Source organism: Nerophis ophidion, linkage group LG12 (genome assembly GCF_033978795.1).
Source record: "Nerophis ophidion isolate RoL-2023_Sa linkage group LG12, RoL_Noph_v1.0, whole genome shotgun sequence".
NCBI classification, from domain to species: Eukaryota; Metazoa; Chordata; class Actinopteri; order Syngnathiformes; family Syngnathidae; genus Nerophis; species Nerophis ophidion.
This window is the reverse complement of record NC_084622.1, coordinates 14399289-14411817: the sequence shown is the minus strand read 5'-3', so window position 1 is coordinate 14411817 and position 12529 is coordinate 14399289. Positions and strand designations below refer to the sequence as shown.

The 12529-nt window shown below is 41.2% G+C and overlaps 1 protein-coding gene across 4 annotated transcripts in view; it reads left to right on the top strand.

The window, feature by feature from the left end:
* The window catches only part of kcnq1.2 (potassium voltage-gated channel, KQT-like subfamily, member 1.2), a 508250-nt gene that overhangs the window by 87580 nt on the left and 408141 nt on the right, over window positions 1-12529 (top strand). For all 4 annotated transcript variants that reach the window (XM_061916862.1, XM_061916861.1, XM_061916860.1 and 1 more), the window contains exon 7: window positions 6848-6988. In XM_061916862.1, the coding sequence (XP_061772846.1) occupies window positions 6848-6988 (141 nt within the window). The remainder of the gene's footprint in view (window positions 1-6847; window positions 6989-12529) is intronic.

Sequence of the window (12529 nt, the reverse complement as noted above, 5' to 3'; positions counted from 1 at the left end):
CTGGGTGCGGCTTATATACCGGTGCGCTGTATAGTTGGGGGAATAGGGTATATTGAACAACACAGCAGCAACACAACCAATGTGGTAATAGCGGTGAGCACAAACGCATGACTATGGCTGGTGAGTACACTGGGACGACACAGTCGAGTAGCAGCATCATAAAGTAAAAAAATGCGCTGCATGCTGGCAATTTAGGATACTTCAAAAGAAGCTAGCGCCATCTAGTGGAGTTAATAAAAGTAGGGTTTGACCTTGACTAGGTGGGGACGAGTTGAGTGTAAGCGTGCACTAATACGCAGCAGCAGACCAGACTTTATAAGGATGAATCAGATTGTCAAGCTTGCCAGATCTTTGCTATTTTTGTTGCACTTAGCTTTGTTCACGGGTCGATGACCTCACCGCTGTAATCCAACCTGACGTTTATTTCTCTTTGATGCACCAGAAGACGGCACACAAAGCGTAAGATTGTGAGCTGTATCGCTGCCGTCAGATGTTCCTTTTAGGAAATGATGCGCTCTGTTTAGCGGAAGGTTGAAAAAAAACTTGGGTTTTATGGTAAACACAGGTGACGTGTGGTGAGGTTCATGGCTGGTGAGGCACTGACTTCATCACAGTCAGATTTATAAACGTATCTTATTCACCATTTGATTGGCAGCAGTTAACAGGTTATGTTTAAAAGCTCATACCAGCATTCTTAACACATACAAACTGTAGCACACAAAAAAGCACATTTAATAAAAAAACGTTATTATGGTCTTACATTTACTTATAAATGAAGTTCATGCGCCGCTCCTTCTGAACAAAAGCATCGATAACTTGTTCATAGAAGTCTTCCTTATCTTTCTTCAGTTTTAAAAGTCTCCTCTGTCTTGATGGAGATCACTGTCTGAAGCAAACTTTTTAGTCTTCCTTTAATTATTACCTCCTGCTTCAATTGAAAGTCCAGTTTAGAAAACGGTTAATTTTAGATATGTAATCCTCCATGTTAAAAGTCCAGGGGAAAGGAAAAAAAACGATCACTGCCGCTGCACTTGACTCACTAACTGTAGCTTGTTGTCACTTCTTCTGCAGCCGAGTAATCGCAGCAATAATCCCTGGGATCACTAGCGCCCTCTACCGCCATGAGGCGGGAGAACAGGTGCCTCACACAGTGCGTCTTCGCAGCCGTTTTATGATTGCCCAGCACAAGAAATACGTTACCCACATACAGTTGTTGACAAAATACACTGTACATTATATACCTCAGCTAACTAAACTATGGAAATGTATAATATAATTCCTACAGCAATACGGTCTCACTGCACAGCAGCCAGCAGTTAGCCGAGTCATTGCGCAATCCATGGTGAGGCTCAACTGGCTGCTGCCTCACCGCAAGTCTCTTCCCAGTATTTGAACGGCAAATGTGAAAATTCAGCGATTTTGAATAAAAATAATTAAGTGGAAAAATAATCTAAAACTGGTGAAGTTAAATGGAAAATAACATTATAAAGTATAATGACTGGATACATATAACAATTAAAACATTTTTTTCTTTTTACATTGGCCCCGCCTCCCCTGACTGCACGTCACTGATAAATACGGATGATGGTTTGAGACTACAAGGAAGTTAGAGAGAATGTCGGCCAAAAAAAGTAATTCATGGGTTTGGATCAGGGGATGTTGTCATCGTAGCGAGAGTCGTGTTCCCAAGATGCGGAAGCAAAGGCACCAGGCAGGTAAAAAAAGCTGATCTAAGCGAGACAAAAACACATGGCGTTGTGCCGCACGTGAAACGTAGCAAAACAAGACTAAACGCCAACTTCGGCATAAGAATCCCGCAAAGACTGGCAGGCTGAGACATAAAAAGGACGTGATTAGTGGCGGCAGCAGGTGGGGAACACTAATCAGTAAGCAAGAGTACGGTGTGTTTTGCAGCAACAAATGTAAACAAAGGGAAGCATTGAGCACTAGAAACAGAACTAAACACAAAACCTTGGAGAACAACAACAACAACAAAACTACGACAAAACATGACCAATGTCTGCAAAGCCCTTTGAGACACTTGTGATTATAGGTCATATACATACATTTTGATTGATTGATTGATTAATAAAAGCCATCCATCCATCCATTTTTTACCGCTTATTCCCTTTGGGGTCGCGGGGGGCGCTGGTGCCTATCTCAGCTACAATCGGGCGGAAGGCGGCGTACATCCTGGACAAGTCGCCACCTCATCGCAAATGACTCGTCTATATTGCGTAAATGCATTCATGCATGAGCAAGCATACTTTGGTCTTTCACACTGTGGATTAATTTTAGTCTTTTTTGTTGATTGCCATTATTTTATAGAAATATATATATATAGATATATATATATGTATATATATATATATATATATATATATATATATATATATATATCAATCAATCAATCAATGTTTACTTATATAGCCCTAAATCACTAGTGTCTCAAAGGGCTGCACAAACCACTACGACATCCTCGGTAGGCCCGCATAAGGGCAAGGAAAACTCACACCCAGTGGGACATCGGTGACAATAATGACCCAGTGGGACGTCGGTGACAATGATGACTATGAGAACATGATACTGTGAAAGATCAATCCATAATGGATCCAACACAGTCGCGAGAGTCCAGTCCAAAGCGGATCAAACACAGCAGCGAGAGTCCCGTTCACAGCGGAGCCAGCAGGAAACCATCCCAAGAGGAGGCTGATCAGCAGCGCAGAGATGTCCCCAGCCGATACACAGGCGAGCAGTACATGGCCACCGGATCGGACCGGACTCCCTCCACAAAGGAGAGTGGGACATAGAAGAAAAAGAAAAGAAACGGCAGATCAACTGGTCTGAAAAGGGAGTCTATTTAAAGGCTAGAGCATACAAATGAGTTTTAAGGTGAGACTTAAATGCTTCTACTGAGGTAGCATCTCGAACTGTTACCGGGAGGGCATTCCAGAGTACTGGAGCCCGAAATGAAAAAGCTCTACAGCCCGCAGACTTTTTTTGGGCTTTGGGGATCACTAATAAGCCGGAGTCCTTTGAACGCAGATTTCTTGCCGGGACATATGGTACAATACAATCGGCAAGATAGGATGGAGCTAGACCGTGTAGTATTTTATACGTAAGTAGTAAAACCTTAAAGTCACATCTTAAGTGCACAGGAAGCCAGTGCAGGTGAGCCAGTACAGGCGTAATGTGATCAAACTTTCTTGTTCTTGTCAAAAGTCTAGCAGCCGCATTTTGTACCAACAGTAATCTTTTAATGCTAGACATGGGGAGACCCGAAAATAATACGTTACAGTAATCGAGGCGAGACGTAACAAACGCATGGATAATGATCTCAGCGTCTTTAGTGCACAGAATGGAGCGAATTTTAGCGATATTGCGGAGATGAAAGAAGGCCGTTTTAGTAACGCTTTTAATGTGTGCCTCAAAGGAGAGAGTTGGGTCGAAGATAATACCCAGATTCTTTACCGTGTCGCCTTGTTTAATTGTTTGGTTGTCAAATGTTAGAGTTGTATTATTAAATAGAGTTCGGTGTCTAGCAGGACCGATAATCAGCATTTCCGTTTTTTTGGCGTTGAGTTGCAAAAAGTTAGCGGACATCCATTGTTTAATTTCATTAAGACACGCCTCCAGCTGACTACAATCCGGCATGTTGGTCAGCTTTAGGGGCATGTAGAGTTGGGTGTCATCAGCATAACAGTGAAAGCTAACACCGTATTTGCGTATGATGTCACCTAGCGGCAGCATGTAGATGCTGAAGAGTGCAGGGCCAAGGACCGAACCCTGGGGAACTCCACACGTTACCTTAACGTAGTCCGAGGTCACATTGTTATGGGAGACACACTGCATCCTATCAGTAAGATAAGAGTTAAACCAAGACAGGGCTAAGTCTGACATACCAATTCGTGTTTTGATACGTTCTAATAAAATATTATGATCGACAGTATCGAAAGCAGCGCTAAGATCGAGGAGCAGCAACATAGATGACGCATCAGAATCCATCGTTAGCAATAGATCATTAGTCATTTTTGCGAGGGCTGTCTCCGTCGAGTGATTTGCCCTGAAACCGGATTGAAAGGTTTCACATAGATTGTTAGACGCTAAGTGTTCATTTAACTGCTCCGCAACAATTTTATCGAGGATTTTTGAAATAAAGGGAAGGTGAGACACCGGTCTGTAGTTTACCATGAGGTCAGGATCGAGGTTAGGTCTTTTAAGAAGAGGATGAATAACCGCTTTTTTGAATGCTAGGGGAACAGTGCCCGAGGAAAGTGATAAGTTTATAATATTTAGCACTGATGGACCTAATAATACAAAGAGCTCCTTGATCAGTTTCCCAGGAAGAGGGTCAAGTAAACATGTTTGTTTTATTCCATTTACACGTTGTAACAATTCCTCTAATGTTATTTCCTCAAAACGAGAGAAACTATTTTGAGAAGCTATCCGCCGTATATACAATCGTGTCAGTGTTAATAGAACCCCGTTGTAGCTGGGACGCATTGTCTTTAATCTCCTTTCTAATGACTTCAATTTTCTTACTAAAGAATTGCATAAAGTCATCAGCTGAGTGGGTGGAGCTACTGGAAGGAGTCCCTTGTTGGGTTAGCGATGCTACCGTACTAAACAAAAATTTAGGATCGTTTTTATTACGGTGGATGAGATTTGAGTAATAATTAGCTTTAGCTAAGGTAAGCATGCGTTTATAAGTTATTAAACCATCACTAAATGCTTGATGGTGCACCTCAAGTTTAGTCGTGCGCCATTTGCGTTCCAGCTTTCTGCATAATAATTTCTGAGCTCTAGTTTCTTCTGTAAACCACGGGGTGCGCTTTTTTGGAGCCTTTTTTAACTTTAGCTGTGCTATGTTATCAATGGTTTCGCGCAGGGCGTCGTTAAAGTTGTTAGTGAGGTTATCAATAGAGCCCACATACTTTGGGAATGGTGCCATTACCGAGGGCAGTAGGTCAGCAAGAGTTGTCGTTGTGGCCGTATTAATGTTGCGGCTGCTATAGCAGTTATTATTATTATTAGTTTGACGAACATGCGTCTGAACCTCGAATTTTATAAGGTAATGATCGGACAATACTTTAGTATACGGGAGTATCGTAACTTTGGAAGCGGTGATACCCCTGACAAGCACTAGGTAGAGGCAGCGGTGTGACAGACCTCATAGTAAGCACCTCAAACGATTTATATTTATTATTTATGTTAGGACTAAGGTTAAAGTTTTCGTTGTATATTAGTGCGACCCCCCCACCCCTTTTAAGCGGACGGGCAATATGCGCATGTGTAAAGTTAGGAGGACATGCCTCATTTAGCGCAAAAAAGTCGTTTGGTTTAAGCCAGGTTTCACTGAGACCGATGACGTTAAGATTGTTGTCTCTGATGATATCATTAACTAACAACGTTTTGGGAGACAATGATCTTATGTTTAAAAAACCTATATTATAGGTAGTGGGCTGTTTTAGGGAATTTTTGATAAAATTATCCGTAGTAGCAATATTAATAATGTTGTGTTTATTATGCCCAGTGCATTCAGTATAATTACGACCATATCTAGGAATTGATACGACAGGAATGTTCCGATTGTTTGATTGTTGCTTTGATAAACTGCACACATCATGGTTAGCCACCTCAGTAACGGGGATTTTCCGATTGTTTGTTTGTTGCTTTGATAAACTGCACGCATCATAGTTAGCCACCTCAGTAAAACACATGTCCAACTCTGAAACACTCAAAGCAGAAAAAACTTGTTGTAATTTAACTGACTCCTTACCCAGACCAGTAGTCTCGCATCCTTTATTTAAATCCGTCTTCAGGGTGGAGGGAAGTTGTGTTCTGTGGGGATTAGCCTTCTGCTTTGTTTTTAGCCCCGCTCGACATCCGCGTTTCCGATCACACCGCTGGCGTCTGCTCCGTAGACGGCTCCCGCTGCTACTAGACTCCGCTGCTTCACAGGCCGCTGGATGTAGCCGCCGACGTATTCCCATGCTAGTTAGCACGGTTAGCACGCACGCGTCTATCAGTCCAAAACGGCCCGATATGTCCATATCCAGAAGTGTCTGGCGGTCGTACGTGATCACGGAGTGACCACGATGCGAGCCAGCCATGAAGTCTGCAGAACTGTCCGGCATTTCCGCCAAATGTTCCATCTTTAGCAAGAGCACCGCAGTGTCGCAGCCCGTCCGGGCGCCGCCATCTTGCTAAATATATATATATATATATATATATATATATATATATATATATATATATATATATATATATATATAAATATACACAAATAATCACACAAATATTAGACCTCCTTTTTCCTTTTTCAAAAGCAGTTGTTTTGTAAGATAATATAAAAGACAAAATATATATATATATATATGTATATATATATATATATATATATAATTTTTTAATGTATTTATTATTTTTTTAAATTTATTTATGTACTTAAAAAAAAAAGATTGTATTGTTATTTTCAAATTGACCTGTCCTTGTTTTGGAAAAAAATGTTTCAAAACAAAATCAAAACCAAAAAATAATCTTTAAAAACAACAAACTTTGAATATTAGACATTGACTTGTTTGACTCTGCTCCATTGATTAATGCAAATATCCTAAAATTGGCATCATAACTACTCCTCATGTTTCTAACTTGCTAACAACCAGGACCCGTTTTTTTTCCTCCATGTGTGAATGACTAGAAGAAAAGCTCCGGTTTGTACGTATGAATGCTTGTCTTGTCTTTTTCCTCCTTTGTCTCAGGACAAATACTGATAGTAAGTACTTTTTACTTAAGTGGTTTTTAGGCGATGCCAATAAATGCACTCTTATTGTTGTCATAATTACAGGAGCTGATCACAACTTTGTACATCGGCTTCTTGGGCCTCATCTTCTCCTCCTATTTTGTCTACTTGGCCGAGAAGGACGCCGTTGACGAGGAGGGCAAGACGGGCTTCTCCAGCTATGCTGATGCCCTGTGGTGGGGCGTGGTAGGTCAACATGTCCCAGAAGCTCTCCATGCATCGCACAATGCACATACAGTATCACATATCTACAGGATACAGTATAGGCTTGTCCCAATACCAATATTTTGGTACCAGTACCAAAATGTATTCCGATACTTTTCTAAATAAAGGAGACCACACAAAATGTCATTATTGGCTTTATTTGAGCAAAAAATGTTAGGTTACATGAAACATACCGTATTTCCTTGAATTGCCGCCGGGGCGCTAATTAATTTAAAACCTCTTCTCACTCCGGCACTTACCAAAGGCATGCAGTAAAACATTTAGGGGGATGTAAGGATACCATCATGAAAAGCACATTTAATAAAAATAAAAAAAACGTTATTATGGTTTTACCATCCATCCATCCATCCATTTTCTACCGCTTATTCCCTTTCGGGGTGGCGGGGGGCGCTGGCGCCTATACCTTTACTTATAAATATATATCATGCCAGCTCCTTCTGATCAAAATTGATAACTTATTTATAGAAGTCTATCTTATCTTTCTACAGTTTTAAAAGTTTCTCTATCTCAGGGGTAGGGAACCTACGGCTCTAGAGCCAGATGTGGCTCCTTTGATGACTGCACCTGGCTCTCAGATAAATCACGGTAAGTAATGAATAATTCTGCTGGTAATCACAGTGTCAAAAATAACGTTCAAAATACAAAACATTCTCATGCATTTAAATCCATCCATCCGGTTTCTACCGCACCAGTTCAACAAGTCGCGTTAATGGTAAGAAGTATTTTATTTATTGTTGGTTAGCTTCAGAATAACAATGTTATTAAAAAAGAATAAGATACTTATTATACTCTAAAAGTGTTGGTTTTACTTAAAAATTCACTCTTTGTTGTATTCAGTCTTAAATTTTTTTTTAATATGGGGTATACCTCGGTTGGTAGAGCGGCCGTGTCAGCAACTTGAGGGTTGCAGGTTCGATTCCCGCTTCCGCCATCCTAGTCACTGCCGTTGTGTCCTTGGGCAAGACACTTTACCCACCTGCTCCCAGTGTCACCCACACTGGTTTAAATGTAACTTAGATATTGGGTTTCACTATGTAAAGCGCTTTGAGTCACTAGAGAAAAGCGCTATATAAATATAATTCACTTCACTTCACTTCACTCTCACCGAAATACTTTTTAATATATTTGGCGTGTATGGCTCTCTCAGCCAAAAAGGTTCCCGACCCCTGCTCTATCTCGAGGGAGATCTTCCTTTATTACCTCCTGCTTTGATTGAAAGTCCAGTTTAGAAAACTGGAGGTCCGTCATATCCGTCCCAGCACATATCACGTGACTCGTTGTCACTTCTTCTGCTGCCGAGTAGTCGCAACAAGGATCACTAGCGCCCTCTACCACCAGGAGGCGGGAACCATTTAATGACTCATATTGGACACACGCAGCTACGATATTGTGACGGTCTCAAGCCATCGTCTTGCGGGTTCCCAGGACCACCAAGGAAGGACATGGCTTGAGCAGTTTGACTTTATGTTTTTTTTCAATAAAACCTCAGTCCAGGTCGCTCTTCCGCTCCTCCTCTCCGCTCGCTCGGCGTCTCCTCGCCGCCATCTTGGGACTGTCGGCTCCACAGGTATATTAATAAAACATAGCTGCTTACTGTTCCTTTTAGCATACCGGTATTCAATAGCTTGGACCTTAAATCCTACTGAATAGCTCTTAATCTTCTTCCCTTTATGCGATTTCAAATTACCGGTATTTAAATCAGCCTCCTCCATTTTGAAAATGACGACGGGGAAGTGTCATTCGTGACGTGACGAGTTTGACCCGGCGGTAACACTAAGCACGCGCTAATTATTTTGCGAAACGAGTTTGACCCGGCAGTAATTCAAAGCAGGCGCATACTATATGCCCGGTGGCAGTACGGTATGTTTATTATTGTCATTTAGTCCTTAAATAAAATGTGGAACATACTAGACAACTTGTCTTTTAGTAGTAAGTAAACAAATAAAAAGACTCCTAATTAGTCTGCAGTATCATTGTGTCATTTATACACCTATTATTTTCTACACATTATGGGGGACAAACTATAAAAAATTGATTATTAATCCACTGGTTAATTTACTGTTAATATCTGCCTATTTTCTGTTTTAACATGTTCTATCTACACTTTTGTTCAAATGTAATAATCATTTATTCTTCTCTTCTATGATACTTGACATTAGATTTGGATGATACCACACATTTAGGTGTGGATCCGATTCCAAGTAGCTACAGCATGGGTGTCAAACTCTGGCCCACGGGCCAAATTTGGCCCGCCGTGTAATTTTATTTGGCCCTTGAGGCAATAATAAATTAACATTAGAGCTGGCCCGCGGGTGTTATACAGTGGCGGTGTCGCTGTATCACCGCATTTCTCGCTAATTCCTTGCCAACCCTCCTGATTTTCCCAGGAGACTCCCGAATTTCAGTCCCTCCCCCTGAAAATCTCCCGGGGCAACCATTCTCCTGAATTTCCACTAGGACAACAATATTGGGGGCGTGCCTTAAAGGTACTGCTTTTAGCGTCCTCTACAACCTGTCGTCACGTCCGCTTTTCCTCCATACAAACAGCGTGCCGGACCAGTCACGTAATATATGCGGCTTCTACACACACACACAAGTGAATGCAATGCATACTTGATCAACAGCCATACAGGTCACACTGAGGGTGGCCGTATAAACAACTTTAACACTGTTACAAATATGCGCCACACTGTTAACCCAAATCCAACAAGAATGACAAACACATTTCGAGAGAACATCCGCACCGTAACACAACATAAACACAACGGAACAAATACCCAGAAACCCTTGCAGCACTAACAGGACGCTACAATATACACCCCCGTCACCAACAAAACTCGATTTTGCATCTCACTATAAAGTTATATAAGCCTTGCTTGTTCAGTACTCAATGCAAAACTTGTTTGGGTCCCTATTAAAAGGTTAAGTTGTTCAACTTTGGCCCGCGGCTTTGTTCAGTTTAGAATTTTGGCCCACTCTGTATTTGAGTTTGACACCCCTGAGCTACAGGATCATACATTGGTCATATTCAAAGTCTTCATGTGTCCAGGGATGTATTTACTGACTTCATAAACATAATATACTTTTTTATTTTAAAAGAAAAATATTTTGTGAGGATAAAAAATATCGACGCTGTTGCGCTTGTCATGCAAAAGTAAGACAACATGAAGTATCTTTTGACACACAAAAACGTGTGCCCCGTTTTATATATATATATATATATATATATATATATATATATATATATATATATATATATATATATATATATATATTATATATATATATATATATATATATATATATATATATATATATATATATATATATATATATATATAAATATAAATACAATAAATACTTGAATTTCAGTGTTCATTTACTTACACACACAACACTCATCTACTCATTTTTTAGTTAAGGGTTGAATTGTCCATCCTTGTTCTATTCTCCGTCTCTATTTTTCTAACCATATGCATGTACAGTATATGACAGTATTGTACTGTTTAAGAGTGTCACAACATTGCTGTTTACGGTAGACGAAACCGTGACTGCTGTTGTTGTGTGTTATTACCGTGCTGGGAGGACGTTAATGAAACTGCCTAACAATAAACCCACATAAGAAACCAAGAACTCGCCCTCGATCATTCTACAGTTATAACGTCATTGGGCAGACACGCTGTTTATATTGTGGGAAAGCGGACGTGAAAACAGGCTGTCCTCACTCAGGTTTGCATGGAGCTGGAGGGGGCGTGGCCTCCAGCTTTGCCTGAATTTCGGGAGATTTTCGGGAGAAAATTTGTCCCGGGATGTTTTTGGGAGAGGTGCTGAATTTCGGGAGTCTCCCGGACTATCTGGGAGGGTTGGCAAGTATGGTCAAGTAGTGTATTGGTAGTGCACTTTGCCACTTGGGCAAGGCGGGAAGTATTGCATCACAACACGCTCTTTGGAGTAGGAGATCGTGTTGTGATGCCTTCCCCGTTTTTCCCAAGCAGTTAATGAAACATTTGAATGGAAAGCGGCTGTAATGAGGACCCGATGGCGGTCTCGTGCGGGGGATCAGGCGCAACACAATGGGGAAGGTAATAAACCTTTTCACCTTCGGGCTCTTTGGCTCCGAGGACTGCAACACATAAAGTGTGGCTTCTCTTAATTAAAAGTTGAATTGCGGATGACTGCCTTTGTGCGGGGAGGCCGGGAGGTGGTCGCCGTGCCCTCTGCACCCCAGAAGAAGCTCTGGTTTGTGTCCTCCGGTCTCACTACAATCTTGACAAAGGAGCGGGGGCTTGCACTTCTGCCGAGACTGTAAAGTGGAGTGTTGTTGTGTTGCAGTAGAATGAGTGCTGGAAGGAATGTGAGCCGCTTACGTGGAGTGATTTTTCCAGATTTTCTGAACCTTTTGATGATATTATGGACCGTAGATGTTTAAATCCCTAAATTTCTTTCAATTGCCCTTTGAGAAACGATTTTCTTCAACCGTTTGACTATTTGCTCACGCAGTTGTGGACAAAGGGGTGTACCTCGCCCCATCCTTTCTTGTGAAACACTGAGCATTTTTTCGGAAGCTGTTTTTATACCGAATCATGGCACCCACCTGTTCCCAATTAGCCTGCACACCTGTGGGATGTTCCAAATAAGTGTTTGATGAGCATTCCTCAACTTTATCAGTATTTATTGCCACCATTCCCAACTTCTTTGTCACGTGTTGCTTGCATCAAATTCTAAAGTTAATGAATATTTGCAAAAAAAAAATGTTTATCAGTCTTAAGATCAAATATGTTGTCTTTGTAGCATATTCAACTGAATATGGGTTGAAAAGGATTGGCATTGTTTTGCTGAAATAAGCATGATAACGTTGCTTGGATGACAACATATGTTGTTCCAAAACCTGTATGGACCTTTCAGCATTAATGGTGCCTTCACAGATGTGTAAGTTACCCATGCCTTGGGCATTAATACACCCCCATACCATCACAGATGCTGGCTTTTGAACTTTGCCCCTATAACAATCCGGATGGTTATTTTCCTCTTTGTTCCGGAGGACAGCACGTCCGCAGTTTCCAAATATGATTTGAAATGTGGACTCCTAAGACCACAGGACACTTTACCACTTTGCATCAGTCCATCTTAAATGAGATCGGGCCCAGCGAAGCCGGCGCCGTTCCTGGGTGTTGTTGATAAATGGCTTTCGCTTTGCATAGTAGAGTTTTAACTTGCACTTACAGATGTAGCGACCAACTGTAGCTACTGACAGTGGTTTTATGAAGTGTTCCTGAGCCCATGTGGTGATATCCTTTACACACTGATGTCGGTTTTTAATGCAGTACCGCCTGAGGGATCAAAGGTCCGTAATATCATCGCTTACGTGCAGTGATTTCTCCAGATTCTCTGAACCTTTTGATGATTTTACGGACCGTAGATGGTAAAATCCCTAAATTCCTTGCAATAGCTCGTTGAGAAATGTTGTTCTAAAACTGTTCGACAATTTGCTTACAAAGTGGT